Here is a 20,679-nt window from a genome sequence, read left to right on the forward strand (position 1 = left end):
GTTGGGCTTCCTTCCTTTCCATTTTTCATATGGAATGGATTGTGTTTTACTATGGGGTACTCGATTTAGTATTCGGCTGGCCGTAAGAACGGTTTCCCCCCACAAGTTCTGTGGCAAACCAGAACTTATCAACAATGCGTTCATCATCTCCTTTAATGAACGATTCTTTCTTTCTGCAATCCCATTGGATTGAGGCGTGTAAGTGGCTGTTGTTTGATGAATAATTCCATATTCTAAACATATTTGTTCAAAAGAAGATTCATATTCACCACCCCTATCACTTCTTATCATTTTGATTTTCTTGTTAAGTTGCATTTCAACTTCATTTTTGTATTGCTTGAATGCGTCTATTGCTTCATCTTTACTATTAAGTAAGTAAACATAGCAATATCGAGTACTATCGTCAATAAAAGTTATGAAATACTTCTTTCCACCGCGAGATGGTATTGACTTCATGTCACAAATATCTGTGTGAATTAAGTCTAAAGGATTTGAATTCCTTTCAACCGACTTATAAGGATGTTTAACATACTTAGATTCCACACATATTTGACATTTTGATTTTTCGCATTCAAACTTAGGCAATACTTCCAAGTTTATCATTTTTCGCAAGGTTTTATAATTGACATGACCTAAACGTACATGCCATAAATCATTTGACTCAAGTAAGTAAGAAGAAGCTGAAGTTTTATTATTAGTTTCAACAACTATTACATTCAGCTTGAAAAGGCCCTCAGTAAGGTAACCTTTTCCTACAAACATTTCATTCTTACTAATCACTACCTTGTCAGATACAAAAACGCACTTGAAACCGTGCTTTACAAGAAGTCCAGTAGAGACTAAGTTCTTCCTAATCTCGGGAACATGAAGGACGTTGTTCAAAGTCATGACCTTGCCAGAAGTCATCTTGAGAAATATCTTACCGTATCCTTCAATTTTTGCTGTAGCAGCATTTCCCATAGAGAGCGTCTCTTCGGGTCCAGCAGAAGCATATGTAGAAAATGCTTCCCTCACAGCACAAACATGGCGAGTGGCTCCAGAATCAATCCACCACTCCTTTGGGTTTCCTACCAGGTTGCATTCAGAAAGCATGGCGCACAAGTCATCAACATCATCATGCTTTTCTACCATGTTTGCTTGACCCCTTTGCTTGTCTTTCTTCCGAGCACGACACTCCGTAGATTTGTGTCCGGTTTTCCCACAGTTGTAGCAGTTTCCACTGAACCGCTTCTTGCTTGGGTTGTATTTCGGACCAGAAGCCTTCTTTCTCTTTTTGTTATCTTCAACAATATTTGCTCCCATTATTGTTGAATTTCCACGGCCTCTTCTCTCAGCAGCTTTATTGTCCTCTTCGATTCTCAATCGAACAATGAGATCTTCAAGGGACATCTCCTTTCGTTTGTGTTTCAAATAATTTTTGAAGTCCTTCCACAATGGAGGCAACTTCTCAATTATTGCTGCTACTTGGAATGCTTCATTGATGACAAGACCTTCAATGAAAATTCCGTTAGTAAAATTACTAAAAAATTTACTTTCAATATCAGTATTTATTTGAAACATACCTTCAGCAAGTAGATCATGAATAATCACTTGCAATTCCTGGACTTGGGTAATAACAGACTTGCTATCTACCATTTTGTAGTCCAAAAATTTTGCGGCGACGAATTTCTTCATCCCGGCATCTTCAGTTTTGTACTTCTTTTCAAGTGCATTCCACAATTCTTTTGACGTCTCCACGCCACTGTATACATTATACAGATTATCCTCCAGTCCGCTAAGAATATAATTCCTGCACAAGAAGTCAGAATGCTTCCACGCCTCAATCACGAGAAAGCTATCATTCTCTGGAGTTTCATCTGGAAGATCAGGAACATCTTCCTTGATGAACTTCTGTAGACATAACGTAGTCAAGTAGAAGAACATCTTTTGCTGCCAGCGCTTGAAATCCATCCCGGAAAATTTTCCGGGTTTCTCTGTCGGTGCCAACGCCGGAGTTCGACTTGTCGATGCGTTGGCAGTCATCATCGGAACAACTTGATTTCTGCCATTCGCCATTTTTACTGTAAAAATGACACAATCAAACGTTTAATAAACGTTTAAAACTGGAGTGAAAAATCACGTAGATTTTAATCTCCAACAAAATGCCACGAAGACTTTAAACTGGAGTAAAAATCACGTAGATTTTAATCTCCAACAAACCGCCACGAAGGCTTTACTCTCCAAACGGGAGTACACAAAAAACCACAAAGGTTATAGTTTCCAGAATAATAAAAGTAACACAACTACAGAAATTAAATTATTAAATTCTTAAATTCTTAAATTCTTAAATTCCTTAAGTTTGTTGCTCCTCTGTACTTGTAAATAATGATTCTGGAAATTAGAACGTTAGCTTATAACATAAATATAAATAAAAAACAGAAATTAATTCGAGCCCACTGAATTCAAAGTGTTTCCTTAAGGAATTTAATCTCCTCCTAGTACCCAAGGTTATAGATTATTTCCTCCCAGGATAGAACGAATTACACACTGGTGTAGCGGTACTTCAAACCCCAGTGTTTCAGCGAACACAAAGTTCGGCAGCAAATCACACTTATGGATGCTTTGTTTGTAGTTAAAAACAATGCAGAATAAGGAGGACAACTCAGAAGTCGAATGTAAATTCTGAGAGGAAGGAATGCAAAGTATAGCCAATGTTAAATTCTTACTTAAGAGAATATCAGATTGCAATTCGTTTTTCTAGTGTATACGTAGTGTATATGCAGTGTATATCCAGTATATGCAGTGTATATCCAGTATATGCAGAGTGTATATACAGTGTATACAGAGTGTATATTAAATGTATACAGAGTGTTTCAAGTGTTTTTCCGATGTGTTCTTCTTTCTCTCCAACTTATGCTCTATTTATAGCAGTTATTTGAGAGAAATACGCCCCTTCCATGGTGCAACAAGCGCTAGATCATGGAGAAAGCACTTACATGGTGGTATATACACTTGCTTGGTGGGAGGAGCACTTGCACCATTGTGGGAGGTGCACTAGGCTGCAATTGTTGTTTAGTGTTGCAACACAATACACGGATTGGAAAACATCCGTTACAAACACAGATTATATCACATTAATATTCACTATTAACAAACAAATTTGGTCCAAAAAATTAATCAATCGATCGATCATTTGACCAAATCCGAATCCAAATCCCATTTCTCATTCACTCTAATTTTAAGACTATTTCATCTTAAACAAAGACTCAACATATCATATACATATGTTCCTTCTTATACATAGTTAAAAAACCTAGTCAATGGGCGGAAATTGTTAGATTATTAATTCGCAGTCATAGCAGAGATTAAGACATAATCATACAGATATAAGATCATAATCTTGAGTTAGAATCTAAGGAAACGTACTGTTAAACTTCATGGATTCAGCAGCGACAACAAACGTCGATTAAGCATGAGACCAACTTCCACGATCCACTAGCTACGCGCTCTCACAGACCGGAGAACTTGACTGATAAGACGTCTACCGTTACCACGTATTCAAGAGGCAGAATATGTTAGGGTTTTCTAATAGCTAGGAAAAGGGGGGTTGACCTCTATTTATAAAGAGTGTCTACCCATCACAAACCAATAGTTATTGAGCCTCACTTATCCACACACACAATATTTGATATTAGGTCTTTTATCTATCCACCACTTGGACCACGTCACTATCCTTTCAGGCTATAACCAATTAACGTAAGTCCAAATTCTCATATTTTCCCACTTGGACGCCAACGTTAATTGAGGACAAGAAAACAATTTTAAAACTTTTGAGTTTTAACAAAAAGATTTTGAAAAAGGATTTTAGACTCTACAGTGGCCACACTACTCACATAGCCAAAGATAGAATGACCCATATAACAATCCATCTATTCTCAATAGAGAAGACTAACAATGAATCGTAGCAGGCATCAGACCGTTTTAAAGTATGAATTCTATCTACGACCACATACGCTAGAGTTTTCATCAACATGGATCAAACGTGTGTGCTAAGCATACTATCTTTCTAATCAAGGTGAACAGAGTCACACCTCTTATAAAGAAATAATCTTCCAAGTGATATAATAACCATATCACCTTAGAAGCCTCCAAATTAAATGACACTAAAATCATATCACCTTAGGTGATTTCCCTTGTGCCTTCCCCGGGATAATCAAGGCAACAAGCAGCAAAACTCAAAGATAGCATGAGTATATGCAATATCCAATTGAAATAAAAATAAATAAATTATCATGTCAGTCAATAAGCATAACAAATGTACAAAATAACACAAGCTTGCATGAAAAAAAGAATTTATTAAAAGCAATATCTCAGTCAGCAATTACAAAGTAACTCCCACTGACTAAAGCACATCAAAGACTCTAAAATACACATATTTTTAGCATGTTCATTAAACACTACATGCCTAAGACCTTAAGTCAAAGGATCGGCCAATATAGATTCTGTGCTAATATGTTCAATACATATATCACCTTCTTTTATCATGTCTCTAGCCTCAAGAAACTTAAGACTAATATGCTTAGAGCCTCATGTACTCTTATTATTCTTAGAGAAGAACACAACTGCACTGTTTTCACGGAAAATAGGCACTGGCTTAGATATAAAATCTACAATTTGCAATTTAGTAAGAAAATTCTTCATCCAGATAACATGTGAAGCAGTTTCAAAACAAGCAATAAACTCAGCTTCCATTGTGGATGTAGTAGTGATACTCTGTTTCTCAATTTTACAAGAAATAGCACCTCCAGCCAACATAAAAATATACCCAGAAGTTGATTTCATAGTATCTTGACAACCTCCAAAATCAGAATCTGAATATAACAGTAGGTCCATATTATTAACTTTTTTGTACACAAGCATGAAGTCTTTATTGCGTTGTAAATATTTCATCACTTTCTTTGCAGCCACCCAATGTGCCCATCCAAGATTAGAAGAAAACCTTACCAACATATTAACAACAAATGATATATCAAAGCCTTATACAAACATGTATGTACATCAAACAACCAACAACACTTGCATATGACCTTACTATCTTAATGGACGTCCCAAGCTGTTTTTCAACTTCAGTCTAGTAAATTTTAAACTTATCAAGTGCTTTAGATTTTTCTTTTAAAAGATATATATAACAGTATCTTGAAAATTTAAAGTAATAAAATACTTATTATTGGTCAAAGTAGGTATATAAGGTCCACTAATATCAACATGAATAATTTCTAAGAGTTCAGAGCTCCTAGTGGAACCTTTTCTCTTAACTTTGGTCATTTTACCCTTAACACAATCCACACAGGTTTCAAAATATTTTGAATCAAGAACATGTAAAATATTTTTCTTTACCAACCGTTCAGTTCTTTCTTTAGAAATATAACCAAGACGTCTATGCCATAACAGGTAAGACGTTTTACTCATAGCAGACCTTTTGTGGGTAATATTTTCAACATGCATTGCAGAAAAAATTTCATTCAACACATTTAAACGATATAGACCATCACTTAAAAAGGCATCAGCAACAACATGTAAATAATAGAAAATTTTAAGAATACCAATATTTTGTTGAAATGAATAATCAGTTTTGTCTAAAAGTGAAACTGAAACTAATTTATGTCTCAAAGACGGTCCAAAAATAGTATTTTCTAAACGAATACTAGAATTATTTTTAAAAGGAATTGTCCATATAAACTCTACTTTTGCTTTGAGTCTATTGCTCACAACAACGCTGGCTTCATCTTCTTTTGGCTTATGTATGGTTACTAGATCCTTCAAGTCATTGGTTATATGAATAGTTGCACCACTATCTAATCACCAGGAATTTAAAATAAAATGAACAAGACTAATTTCAAATCAGACAAAAGCTAAAAGATTACCTAGTTTCTTTTTCAGAGGACAACCGGCCTTCTTATGACCTACTTTTTTTTGGTTAAAACATTGGCTCCATTGATCATTTATGTGCAAAAAGTTACAAGTTGAGTTTGGAATCCCAAACTTTTTACATGATCATTGAGGTGAGAATACTGATGTTAGTCCTAACCAAAATTGTAGATAGCTATACAAAAACTATGGTGGGTCATATATGACATGTCCTGGTTTGGCTATTTTGATCCTGAAAGATGGTAGAACCCATCTATTCATGTTGACGAGTCCTTTGACTTGATTAGGAAGATCAGCAAAAGAGTTGAAGACATGGATTATATCACTACTATGGCTGAGACTTGCTAATTTATCTGCAAGTCTGTTTGCTTCTCTGAAACAATGGTTGATAACAAATCCATGCTTTTCAACTATATCATGTATCTCTGTGATGATGCTATGATGCTTTCAATCTTCCAGGGAACTTTCCATTCTCTTCTAATGCATTTTGTAATGAGCATTAAGTCAGTTTCTCCCAAGGTTAGCATGTGGCCATTTACAGCACATCATTTGATTCCAAAGAGCATTGGTGCTGCTTCTGCGAAATTGCTAGTCCCTGGTCCTAGAGGAATAGAGTAGGCAAAAATGACTATTCCCTAATTATTCCTGACTAGGCCTCCTCCATCACATATTTCTTGAATACATCTCCCGTCACTATTAAGTTTAACAGCTTGGAGTGAAGTTTTGTTCTATTTGATAATTTTTGATATCCTCGGTATCCTCTTATGACCTACTTGTTTGCAGTTCCAATACTTGATTTCTTTCTTAATTACAACTTGAGGTCCAAGAGGATTATGAGACTGACCTAGGTTAACACTAGGCTTATTAGTATGACCACTATTACCACCTAGAAGATGAGACTGACCATGTTTCTTTTTATGAAATTTGGGTTCACCTTTTCTTTTATAAGAGGGATAATCAGCTGATCTAGACGAGCTAACATGGTTCACTACACCCTCAACTTTCTCCTTTTGGATCCTCCCTTACTCTACCACACAAACAGTAATAAGCTCATCAACACTCCACTTATCTTTTTGTGCATTATAGATTGTCTTAAGCTGGTTAAACTGCTCAGGAAGGGACCTTAGATATTGGTGAACAAGAAAATCATCGGTAATGATTACACCTATATTATTCAGTTTGGTAGAAATGTTAACCAATTTTATAATATGATCATGGACACTAACTACAAGGACATACTTTATAGTAGACATGAAATTAATCAGGCTACCTATCTCAACTTTATTAGATTCTAGGAATTTCTATCCAATGGCACTCAAGAAATCTTTTGCATTTCCATTATCCTTGATTGCACCTTTTATGTGATCAGAAAAGGATATCTTCATGATCATAAGACTCAATTTATTAGCCTTCATCCACTTCTCATACTTAGCCTTTTCATCAGCAGTGCTAGTAGTTGTAACATTATTTCAACATCATGTTTTCACTTTAGTTGCTACTAGTTAGAGTTTCAATGAAATTCAACTGAGTAGTCATGTTGTTAATAGTTGTATAAGCAGACAACACAAAAATTAGATAAAAGTATGGGCATGAACACATAAATTAAAAGAGTCAAAAACATCTATTGCACCCCTCCCTTTGGGTGGAAGATACAACTGTCTCCCTATTAAGGACCAAGGAGTCCAAGGCATTCATTGCACCCTCGCTTTTAGGCAAGAGATACAAAACCTCCTCCCCACATCATCAAACAGTACAAAGCATACATTATATCCTTCATTTAGGTAACAGATACAAAACCTCCTGTTATAACAAAATGTCCTCTTTTATACACAAAAAAGTTCAAGATATTATGTTCGCCCTTTAGGTGGAAAACACAATGTCTATCCTCGTCAATTAATTTAGCGTCACTAGTATCAAAAGAAAAACCTCCAACACTAGTGTACACTTATCAAGGACAATTTAGACATGGTGAATTGAGAATATTACAATGACTCAAATAAACAAACTACTTTGATGGAAACTATTTATTAATCATAGATCTCAATCCATGATATTTTTCACATGTATAAAGTTTTAAGAATTTTCAATGACTCCAAATAAATAGACTACTTTGATGGAAATTATTTATTAATCATAAATTCCTATTTAGACAATACCATACACATGTGAAATAAATTAAGCCAATTCATTTAAACCTTTTGAATATTAATTTATTCCACTCTCTAACTAATATTAAATAGGTCTCAACAATAGTTTATTGTATTAAAATATATTATAATATGCTAACAAACAAGCAGAACCATTATAATTATCAAACACAAACCAAAGTATTTGATCAACTAATAAATGGAAATTGAGGAATCTCATAAACACATTAGATTAATTCAGACTAAGCACTCCACATTTTGTTTTTTCCTTAAAGTGGTATTAACTTAAAAATTTTATAATTATGCATAGATTTGTGAGTTAAGGATTCCACATAATAAAGGGGACAACTATTTATAATTAAAGGATAAATATAAGTCCATCTTTAATAGTATTACGTTAAAGCAATGCTTCAATAAAAGCCTCATTAGCATCACCGCCGTCATGCATACAATTTCAAATAGTGAAATCTAAAATTATTTCATCAGGCAACGTTGTACTCCTTCGACGCCACTGACATCAATTTCTTTAACCAAAACAACCGTAAAATAATTTTTTGTTACGTTGTACCACGGTTTATATATATATATATAACCCAATATAATTCATCGATCTTAATCCCAAACTATGATTGCTCTGATACCAACTGTTAGATTACTAATTCGCAGCCATAGCAGAGATTAAGACACAATCGTACAGATATAAAATCATAATTGAGTTAGAGTCTAAGGAAGCGTATTGTTAAATTCCATGGATTCAGCAGCGACATCAAACGACAATTAAACCTGAAACCAACTTCCACGATCCACTCGCTACACGCTCTCACAGCCCAGAGAACTTGACTGATGATGATGATGATATATATATATATATATATATATATGTATATATATATGTGTATATATATATATAACCCAATATAATTCATCGATCTTAATCCCAAACTATGATTGCTCTGATACCAACTGTTAGATTACTAATTCGCAGCCATAGCAGAGATTAAGACACAATCGTACAGATATAAAATCATAATTGAGTTAGAGCCTAAGGAAGCGTACTGTTAAATTCCATGGATTCAGCAGTGACAACAAACGACAATTAAGCCTGAGACCAACTTCCACGATCCACTCACTACGCGCTCTCACAGCCCGGTGAACTTGACTGGTGGGACATCTACTGTTACTACATATTCAAGAGGCAGAATACACTAGGATTTTCTAATAGCTAGGGAAATGGGGGTTGGCCTCTATTTATAAAGAGTGCATGCCCATCACATGCCAGTAGTTATTGAGCTTCACTTATTCATATACACAATATTTAATATTAGGCCTTTTATCTATCCACCACTTGAGCCACGTCACTATCCTTTCAGACTATAATCAATTAACGTAAGCCCAAATTCCAACATATATACCTAGCGTTTGGGTACTATATATACACCTATATGTTTATATATCAAATACGTATCTTCCTTCTTATACATAGTGAAAAAACTAGTCAATGGGTGGAAATAAGAAAATCAATTATCACCAACATATCATGTCTCCTTTTCCTTTGATTAATCAAACAACTTTTTGGTCAATGGGGCAATAATAAATAACGAATGGCTCAGAAAAAGTAAAAAGCGAGTAGAAGATGCAACAAAAAATGGTTAATTGCTTAACAAATGACATCCAGTAGGAGTGCAAACTGGCAGTGAATATTGACCTGGTCAGATTTTGTCTTTTGATAACCATTCTAAGATGTCTAAGAATACATGGTTGGGCCTATAAGTGGTTCGACTTGGGCTTGGCTGGGCTATTTGGGTAACAATCCCAAATGGATATATTGGAGGAAGAAGTGCAACATTAGTCACTTTTAAGCCCGCTATTTAAAATATATCTATTATTTATAATATATTTAAAAATGAGCAAATTCACTCAAACTCCAGTACTAAATATCCTGAAATTTGCACGAAATTGTATAATTTTTAAATACATTCTAAATTATAAAAATATTTTAAACAATATGCTTAAAAGTGAGTATTTGATATCATTTTTACTATATTGGTTCAATATGGGCCCGTACAATGCATGACGCTACTTGATGACGTAAGAATCACCTCCACTAAAGAAGCAGGAATAGATGTAAAAATAGCACGATATAGTCAGTTTTCGGACTGGTCATTCAAAAATAGCCAGCGTTTACAAAGTCAATGAAAAATAGCCACTATTTTGCTGCAACAGAGACCGGTCCAGCATAATATACTGGAGTTCAGTGCACTTGTGTATGAACTCCAGCATATTATGCTGGACCGATATACTTTGCTGACTCCAGTATAATATACTGGAGACTGGAGCACCGGTGCTCCAAACTCCAGTATATTATACTGGACAATTATACTTGCTGGAACTCCAGTATATTATGCTGGAGTTCTAGTGTACTTATGCTAGAACTCCATCATATTATGCTGGAGTTCCAGCATACTTATCTTGGAACTCCAGTATAATATGCTGGAGTTCAAGCATACTTATGCTGGAACTCCAGTATAATATACTAGTGTATTTTTCGGGTTTTGAACAGTGTTTTCGCTCAGATTTATCTTTTTATGAAAAATGGCTAAATCTCGATTACTTTTGAAACTGGGCTATTTTTGAACGACCAGTTGTAAATCTGGCTATTTTTGAATTTCTCCCGGAATAGATGGACCAACAATTGCACGTTGGCCAAACTTTAATAATCCTCAATGAACTCTTACAGTTTTTTTTTTTTTTTTTTTTGGAAAAGTAGCAAGCTGTGCTTGATCGAATCATCTGAAAACTTCAGGCATTGTGTTTTGTCAATTTTTCTTTAAATAAAATACTTCCGCACGTCAATTTATGATTAAATGACATAGAAAATTCACTTTATAATAAGTATTAGTATTTGAATATAGGAAAATTTTAAATTTTATAATGAAATATTTTATTTAAGTTATGAAAGTTTTAAAAATAAGGAGAATGTGAGTAACAAATGAATTAAATTAATTAAGGAGAAACAAACAGGATATTCTTGTTCCGGAAACTATTTTTTCTACTTGTGTTAGAAGTTAGAATTCCACTTCCTCCTCTCAATTTAAAAAAAAAAAAAAACTACTCAAAAATCATTTTCCCCAAAAGCTTGGCCATAAAACCTTCCAAAATATGCATTCTTCTTTTTAAAGAAAAGACACTTTTATTAGTTTCAGAAGTTTGGTCAAACAGCTAACTTTAAAGCTTCCAATAGAAATAGAAATTAATTCTACAACGTAAAGATGACCATATGAGAACAAAAGAGATACTATTAATAGAAATTGGTTAAATTAAACTAGCATGCTCAATCCTAATGCAATGTTTGATAAAAGAAATAGTGCAAAATTGTCCTTGGCTCAGCTTCACCAGCTCGTTAATCCCTGGTTTTAGTGGTTAACAGCAGCTCATCATCTTGGTTAAGTTACTTCCTTTTGGAACATTTGGTAGGATTAGGAAGAGAACCCCTGATAATCAAATGGGAAGTTTGATTCATATCCCATTGAGTTAAATTGGTAGTCATTTGAACCATTTTGCTTCCCTCCAAAATTGTTCATTTCAGAATTAGAAGACATCCCAAAATTGTAGGATGGGGAAAAACTCTCCACAAAGTTGTTGCTTTGAATAATGGAATTAGGCACAAAGCTGTAATCTTGATCAGACTTGATATCGGACGATGAAGCGAAAGTTGAAAATGGCACATTGTTAGGATCAGTATTGAAGTTGAAATTATTGTCGTTGGAGATATTGAGGTTTCTCTGAAAATTCAAGAGGATTTCCTGTGGATTTTGTTGGGGTTCAGAGACTATTTGCTGATGTTCATTTCTTGATCCAGCTCCTAAGTTTTGTTCTTGATTTTGAGGTATTATCGTCAAAGGTTCTGGATTCATGACATTATTATTGGCATTACCACCACCTTGATTACAAGTGTGTCTTCCTCTATAAGTCACTTCAAATATTGTGGGATCTTCATCGGCTCTTTGAACTTGTTTTGTAGCCAAACAACCTTGGACATGTCGAAGTGTACACCTGTAATATCCTCTGCATTTCACAACCAAAATTTTGTTAGGTGGAATAAATATAAATTACTCTATATAAAGCTCTCATTATTCGCAGGGTCCGAAGAAGGGCTAAACCACAAGGATCTGTTGTACCTACATTTCTGTAAGAAACTGTTTCCACAGCTCCAACACGTAACCTCCAGGTCACATGACAATAATTTTACCAGTTACGCCAAAGTTTCCCTTCGACGTAATTATATATAAACGCGTGGAAAAGGTTTTTAGCAAGAATGGTACCTTGGATATTTGGCACCAAGAATATCTTTCTGCCCATATTTTCTCCAATTAAAACCATCATCAAGAGTCCCTTCAACTGGTACCCCGGGACAAATTTGAACTTGCTTTGTCCACCGTGGCGTATTGCTTTTTCTGTGACATTAAACTTCAGCATATCAGTATTAAAGTTTAGTGATCATACGTGAAAAGTAAACCTATAATTAATTTACATATGCATTGGGCAGAGGAATTTATAAGAAAAAAAAGACTATAAACCTCTTGCGAGTAGCAGGGTCTTTGGGTTCGAGGTCACGATCAGAATCTTCACTATGAGGGGGACTCGCAGTGAAAGATGGTGGAGATTCAGACCTTCCAAAATAGGGTATTGGCACAGAATTGGAATGTGGTAGTAGTGAATTAGAAGTGTCTCCAGTACTGTACTGGAGCAAAGAAAGAGCCTTGTCAAATTTGGACTGGATATTATGAAGCAAGAAATCTCGAGTTGTTTCGGGGGAAGAAGAGGAGGAGGAATAAGGAGCATTGAGTTGGAGTTGGAGCTGATGAACTAGGTCCTTACCTTGAGTTAATTCACTTATAATTCTATTAAGCTCTCCATTATTGTCAGCACCATAGTTTTCCATTTGAGAAATTAACTAGAAAATATACGTGGAATACAAAACAAAAAGCTGCAGGAGAGACAGCGTAGGAATATGATAGTTAAATATAATTGGTGAAACCATGCAAAAAAAAAAAAAAAAGATGAAGTTTGCTTGTGATTTTGAATGCAGAAAATAGGAGGAAAAGGAAGAGAGATATAAAGGGAAGGTGAATTAGAATAGAACGATTAGCGAAAGTTTGACCGTAGACCAGTCTACGGTCAAGGGAATTGTAGTATAAGTAAGCTAGTCCAATTGCTGACCATTCAAACTAACCTGAGCATCAACTTATTTTTTAAGTTCAAGTTTTTAAACTCAAAATCCCATTTACCTCCCCCCTCCCCCCACCCCACCCCAAACCCCCAAATCCTATGTAAGGAGGGGGAAAAGTCGGTCTTTGGTAATCCAACGTAGGAGCAATAAACATGGACTTGATCGAATCAATGATGAGGAGTGAGAATGAGAGGTTTAGAAGTCAGAAATGTTGAGAAAATTGGGATGAAAGAAAATTGAAGACCAAAGAATCTTCAAACCTTTCTGCCGCGTTAGTACTGTTCCTCTAAGTTTTTACTTATAGCAACAGTTGAAAAAAACTAGTAATACGTATGTACCACTGTGTACCTTGGTTCATGTATATATATATATATATGTTCCCAGCTAATTCCTAATGGCTAACAACTACTTTTACAGTGTTTTTCATGAAATATGTAAAGAAAATTGTTTTCTATTTTGATTGGATATAAAAGAATATAGGTGATATATACACTTTTTCTGACTAGGTGATATATACTGTAAAAGATGGATGATATATATGACATGAATATATTGTTCTACATTAGTATATTTTTTATTACTAAAGGTGGACTCATGAAATCGAGTACTTATTGCGGTATTTTTGAAGAAAAACCATGCACGTCCGTAAGTAATCGATAGTCATTTCCTACATTTTGATAGAAAAATATATTCAAATAATTGATTTTTGATTCTTGTTTGAGCTAGATCGCCGAAGGTGTTTTTTTTTTGTTTTCTTGAGATGATGGTTGACCATGAAGAGGGAGGAAGAAAACACAACTGTTTTGGTGAAGTTGCAAGAATTAGGCTGCAACTTTAAACTTCTCAAAATGTTTTAATTCATTTTTCACATTGAAGCTTCCTTTTAAAACTGAAATATTAATAAACAACGGCCTGAATCTGATATCCAAGATGTTCGAAGGAAGAAATATATACAGAATGTGTTCTTTTTAAAAAAATAAGGACCAACTAGCTATTTATAATAGGAAATCTCCATGTGAGGTCTTCCAAACTAGATGACTAAACTTACTCTAATAGTCTTATGGTAGTATTTAATGTCGTAAAGCACTATAATATGTCTCCTACTAATGTCATATTAGCTGCTGGTTCATGCATGTAATTAACACATACTACTCCTTAACAAAAGCAGTACTTTGAAACCTACCAACAATGTCAAATATATCTCAACAGATTGAGATTGTATAATTCTTAATTAATTAATTTCTCTCTCTCATAGTCACCCACACTTTTCTACAAGTAAGACGCGAATAATTGAAAATATATATACATACATATTTACATTTATTATACACTCACACACACAAATAAACACACATAATAGCATGTGCACATATACGTGAATATAGGCTTGAAATACTCACACAGACGCCAATTTATTTCAAGTGTTTAACAATTTCGGACTGAAATTCTTTTCAAATTTTCAGTCAATGTGTATTATGATGGTCATGAATTAAATTAAAGCAACGACCCAATATATTAGGTATTGGCCAATCAAAATATTTGAAATATTATTTGTGCAATTTTTTTTTCTACTATCCTTAGCAATGTCTTTTTTTTTTTTGGTAATTTTTTTTTTATTTAACTTCCCCTGACAAAAACATTTACAACTCAGTAATCATGCTATGACTATAAGCTAATCTCATTAAGCTTACTTCTATGCATCCCTACTAGGTAGGTTTGCTCTCTAGTATGCTATCTATACAATGTATTTATCCATTCCTTTTTTTTGCTATTTTTCCTGCTACTTGTTATTTCCTGCACTCTATATTTGCTGTCTTTCTTGATTCCTTGCCACATCTTTTTTGGAATTGGTACTGCTTTGTTCCACAATGCCTCATTCCTAGCTTTCCAGATCCCATACATGATTGCTATGATGATGGATACTACAAACTTCCTGCATATTCTTCCTTTGATACATCTTCCTATCTTCTTCCATATATTGTTCTGATCCGCTTTGTTTATTTTAACCTTCAGCCATTTGCATAAGCATTCCAGTATTCTGCTTGAGTATTTACATTCAAAAAACAAGTGTTGGATTGTTTCATCTGCTCTTTCACATAGGAGACATGTCTTCTCTTGGCTCACCCCTATCATAAACAAGAGATCCCTTGTGAGTAATCTCTGCTTCATGATCAACCATCCAATGAAACAGTGCTTTGGAACATTTAAACTGTTCCAAATCCATCTAGCATATGGCCATTTGATTGTTTCTCCTCTTCTCCAGTCATAGCCATCTTTGATTGTGTACTGTATATTATTTCCTTTCCAGCCTCTTTGTTCAAATCCAGCTTCAAATTTCTCTTTAATGTCACATACTTTCTTCTAGTACCATGTGCAATCCTGTGGTGGTTTGTATTGCCACCAATCCTTCCCTTTTATGTATATATGATTCACCCATCATACCCATAGTGTATCACATTTCTGCTCAATATTCCATACGTATTTGGCAATTGCTGCTTCATTCCAGGATATGCATTCCTGTATCCCTAGTCCCCCTTCTTTTTGGTCTGCAGACAATATCCCAGGCTACCAATAGAGGCTTGTTGGTAATCACTCTCCCATCCCATAGATAATTCTTGCAAATGGTTACTATGGTCTTCATCACTTTCTTTGGCAGTATGAAAATGGATGCCCAATAAGTATGAAGATGCATTAAAACGGTATTGACTAATTGAACTCTTCCTGCATATGAGAAATTTCTGGACCCCCATCCCTTGATTCTTATTAGTATCTTGTCAATTAATCTTTCACAATCCACTGCATTCAACTTCTTAGGAGAAATAGGGACTCCTAAGTAGTTGAATGGAAGCTTCCCTTTCTTATAGCCAGTAATCTCACTCAAGTCTTCCATTTCATTGTTGTTCATGTTTGCACAAAATATGTTTGATTTCTCAGCATTTACTGTCATCCTTGATGTATTTGAGAATGTTATCAGTCCTCTCAGCATTAGCATTACAGAGCTATATTCCCCTATACAAAATAGAATCATATTATCTGCAAAACACAGGTGTGTCAGTTTCATCTCCTTGCATTTTGTATGATACTTGAATTCCTTCTGCTGTACTACCTGGCCCATTACCCTTGTGAATTATTCCATACAGATGACAAATATCAAGGGTTATATTGGATCCCCTTGCATTATCCATCCAATGAATTTAGCTGGGAAATTCAATACATGTAACATCTCCCTTACAAATTCCCATTCAATCGAATCATAGGCTTTCTTCAGGTCCACCTTAATCAAGCAATTTTTAGTTGTGTTCTTCCTATTATGCAATCTGACTAGATCCTGGCATATCAAAATGTTCTGTACAATTGTCCTCCCTACCACACATGCACTTTGATTTTGTGATATAATCCCAGGTAACACCAGTTTCAATCTGTTACATAGCATCTTTGAAATGATCTTATAGACCACATTACAGCAAGCTATAGGTCTGTAATCACCTACTGTTGATGCATGAGTAGATTTTGGTATTAGTGTGATTGTTGTAGTATTCATTGCTCTGAGCATCTTCCCAGATTGGAAGAACTCTAGGACTGCCTCAGTAACAACCTTTCCTACTATGCTCCAACTCTCCTTAAAGAATTGGCTTCCATACCTATCAGGTCCTGGTGCTTTTGTACCTTCTATTCCCCATAGTGCCTCTTTGATTTCCTGCATTGTAATTCTCTTTGTCATCTGTGCTTTTTGTTCTTCTGATACCATTGGTCCTGCTTGTACTAATGTGCTTACTACATGACTCTTGTCCTTCTTATCTGTGCCCAGTAGATTCTCATAGAATTCCACAAAAGCTGCAGCTACTTCCTTTGTTGTTTGCACTGTTTCCCCTGGCTATTATGAATTGTGAAGATTCTAGTTGCTATCCTTTTTGCCTTGATCACAGAATGGAAGTATCTAGTGTTCATATCCCCTTGTTTGATCCATTGTACCTTACTTCTTTGCTGCAGGTATTTCATTTTTGCTTCCTTCCAGTACATATATTCCTTTGTCAAATTCTTCTCTTCTATTCTTAGCCCTTCATTTCTAGGATCTTTTTGTATTTTCTCCTGGCATTCTAACAGCTTCTTTAACCAGTTTTTTTCCTTTTTCTCAACTTCACTAAAACTGCCCTTGTTTAATTGTCTTAATACTTTCTTGAGTCTATTCAGCTACCCCCACTATCTTATACATATTTGATCCTTGGATATGTTGTCCCCAACTTCCTTCTACCTTACTCACAAATGATATATCCATGCTCCACATATTATAATATCTAAATACCTTCTGTCTTGGTCTATCATTCCCTTCATATTGTATTATTGCTGGACTGTGATCATATCCCTCTGCTAGTAGATATTGTACTTTAGCTACTGGTAGTTTATTCACCCACTTTGTATCGATGAAAACTCTATCAATCCTACTCGGTACTCTATCCTGCCCTTCCTGTTTATTGCTCCAGGTATAGTAACATCTTGATGATTTCATTTCATATAGTCCATAGTATTCCACACATTCTTTCAAGTCTTTGATTTTTACATATGTTACTTTGCTTCCCACTCTCTCCTCTTTGTTGAGAATTGAGTTCAAATCTCCCATTATTGCTCATGCCCCATTCATTTGATCTGCTATGGTCCTGATGTATCTCTATAATTCAGTCCTTAGTGCTTGATTACTCATTCTTTTCCCTGTACTTCTGTGTGTCACTGTATTATGAATCAATTGTTCTGTCACCTTTTCCACCTGTATAGTGAAGACTTGAGGTCTCCATAACAACCATATCCTCCCTGCATTATGCTTTGCATGATTAGTAGTGTACGACCATCCAGTACATAGATTAAGAGCAGCTTTGTTGGCTTTAGCTCTCTTAATCTTAGTTTCTAGGAGCCCAAACATTCCAACTTGTTGTCTCTGAAGGAACATGTTCATTTCCTTCTGTTTAGCTGGTCTATTTAGGCCCCTAGAGTTCCAGAATCCATTCTATCCATTAGGGTGTTAGGGTTGAGGCCCCCCAACCTGCCCTTTTGTTCTTCCTTCCTCATTGTTTTCTGTTCCTCTTTCCTTCTCTTGTTCTACATCATCAGTTCTTGCATTACTTCTGTTACTCAAATTAGAATTCATATTCCTATTTTGCTGATAATTGACTTTGTTTCTCCATGCTTTTTCCCTTGCACCACTTGCCATTTGTCCTGCTCATTTGCATTTCTGCCTGCTTCCTCATCCTGCTTCAATTTGTCCTTCTGTTTCTCTGTAATTTGTTCAATGGCATTATCATTCTCTAGCTGTTTTTCCTTCTGTATCTCACTGTTATTTATTTATTTTTTGTTTTCTATCCCATTCCTATTCTTTTCCTTTTCAGCTCCCTCTCTGATTTGTTTCCTGCATTCCTTAATATCACGCTCATAGTTCTCACATGATGCACAATATATTGGCTTCCATTCATAATGCATTTCCTGCTCCATGATTTCACTCCATTCATTCTCAAACATAATCACTTCTGGATATTCCTGATATGCTTCCACCTCAACTAGAATTCTAGCAAATTGAAGCCTCTGTTTCTGTGTAGTAGCCCTATCAGCTTTCAAAGGATTCCCTACCATCCCTGCTATTTTTGTTAGTGCATTTTGTCCCCAATATTTGATATCTAAGTTCATTGATACCAATTTGTGGGGTCCAGCCCCTTAATTTAAGGAAGAAGTTTTCTTCCTTGCTTCAGTTTTCAATATAGGCAGCAGCAGCCCACGTTTTCTTTGTCTGTCAAAGAAAGTAGGCTGCAGAACATTGAAATGTCAAGTATGGGAGGCTCGTTTTTTGCCTATAAAATGAGAGCTTCAGCTCTCATTTTTGATCATCAATCTCAGAGGAAAATATATCTGAGAGCTAGAAAGAAAGAGTGAGGTTTCACAGACAGGATATAAGAAAATAGTATGTGAAGAAAATAGAGAGTGTGAGCGATATTATAGTGAGGTGAAATATCAAAAGGGGGTTATTTCTTTTGAGTATTGTAGTGGTCTTTATAGTATTTTACTCAGGCCTACAAAGTGTAAATTCCTTACTATAGTGATATCAGTTGCTCCTCTCGGGGTCGTGGTTTTTCCCTTATTCAGAAGGGTTTTCCACGTAAAAATCTTGGTGTCATTGTTACTCTTTTATTCTTGTTAATTACCGTATCTCTGTGCTACATTATTATTCCGCTTTTATTACCGTGAATATTATTTTGGTAGGGGGTTTATTCCCAACAACTGGTATCAGAGCACAGGTTCTGCTCGTTCACTGAAATACTATTCACTGTCGGTAGTACTATACTTGGTGAAAAATAAAAATGTCTAGAGTAAAGTACGAGGTAACAAAATTCAACGGAGATAACGGTTTCTCAACATGGCAAAGAAGGATGAGAGATCTGCTCATCCAACAAGGATTACACAAGGTTCTAGATGTTGATTCCAAAATCCTGATACCATGAAAGCTGAGGATTGGTCTGACTTGGATGAAAGAGCTGCTAGTGCAATCAGGTTGCACTTATCAGATGATGTGGTTGTAAGCACGTGATTTTTGCTTCACGGACAATCACTCCAAAAGAAATCAAAAATAATAACAAATGGCATCACTGTATAATTTTTCGATTTTTACGTGACATGTGTTGGTAGTCATTTGTAGTTCTGTCCATTTTATTTTATTTTATTTATTTATTTTATTTTTATTTATTTAATCTTATCAAACAAAATACAAAATATGTATGTCATGTACAATTAAACCATAATTCGGTCATTAAAAGAAAATTCACAAAAATATGCATCTTTTATTCTAGGGTGTGATTTAACCTATTTTTATATTTTGATATGTGTGTGATATTTGTGTTAAGTGTTAAATTAATGGTTGTTTTAATTTCGTTTTTTTTATTTAGTTTTAAAATTAGAAAAAAAACAAAAGAAAAGAGTGAAGAAAATCTGTTTGGGCCAAGAAATGAAACCAAAATAGGCCCAAACCAATTCAATTTGACCCAGTCCAAACCAGGCCTCAGGCAAACCCCCCAAACGACGCTGTATAAAGGCGTTTGATCTGAGCCGTCCGTCCAGGCCAATCCAACGGCCCAGGACCCTCTTCACTTACCCGTTACCTGACCTAACCCGATGAAACCGGTTTGACCCAGTCCCAGCATGAGAACAAACGACACCGTTTCCCTTCAGTAGAAAGATCACAGCCATTGATTGTCAGCAATCCAACGGCCAACATTCAATCACTCATCTACTATATAAGCTCATTCCTTTACCCCACGCCCCTAGCCTGACCCCCTACCCTTAGATCGTCCTCACCAAACCCCCAAACCTTAGGAACCCTAGCCGCCCCCTTTCCCCTCACCATTAATCCCGGCGGCA

General features: G+C 35.4%; 2 protein-coding genes across 2 annotated transcripts; both read right to left on the bottom strand.

The window, feature by feature from the left end:
• Window positions 1-4,566: 4,566 nt before the first annotated feature.
• On the bottom strand, window positions 4,567-4,989 carry LOC138888110 (secreted RxLR effector protein 161-like). The gene has a single exon (XM_070169923.1). It carries the CDS (start codon window positions 4,987-4,989, stop codon window positions 4,567-4,569), a length of 423 nt encoding a protein of 140 aa, XP_070026024.1.
• Window positions 4,990-11,292: 6,303 nt separating this feature from the next.
• On the bottom strand, window positions 11,293-13,106 carry LOC104247315 (probable WRKY transcription factor 41). The gene is made up of 3 exons (XM_009803284.2): window positions 12,632-13,106; window positions 12,377-12,508; window positions 11,293-12,119 (listed from the first exon to the last, which is right to left on the bottom strand). Exons 1-3 carry the CDS (start codon window positions 12,994-12,996, stop codon window positions 11,531-11,533), a joined length of 1,086 nt encoding a protein of 361 aa, XP_009801586.1. The 5' UTR covers window positions 12,997-13,106; the 3' UTR covers window positions 11,293-11,530.
• Between the last annotated feature and the right edge of the window lie 7,573 nt (window positions 13,107-20,679).

The sequence above is a fragment of the Nicotiana sylvestris genome, chromosome 3 (genome assembly GCF_000393655.2).
Source record: "Nicotiana sylvestris chromosome 3, ASM39365v2, whole genome shotgun sequence".
Taxonomy (NCBI): Eukaryota; Viridiplantae; Streptophyta; class Magnoliopsida; order Solanales; family Solanaceae; genus Nicotiana; species Nicotiana sylvestris.

Coding starts and splice junctions, on each gene's coding strand:
- LOC104247315 (XM_009803284.2), bottom strand. CDS start 12,996: ATGGAAAACTATGGTGCTGACAATAATGGAGAGCTTAATAGAATTATA. Junction 12,509..12,631: donor GACCCTGCTACTCGCAAGAG/GTTTATAGTCTT, acceptor TTAATGTCACAG/AAAAAGCAATACGCCACGGT. Junction 12,120..12,376: donor CTTGGTGCCAAATATCCAAG/GTACCATTCTTG, acceptor TGTGAAATGCAG/AGGATATTACAGGTGTACAC.
- LOC138888110 (XM_070169923.1), bottom strand. CDS start 4,989: ATGTTGGTAAGGTTTTCTTCTAATCTTGGATGGGCACATTGGGTGGCT.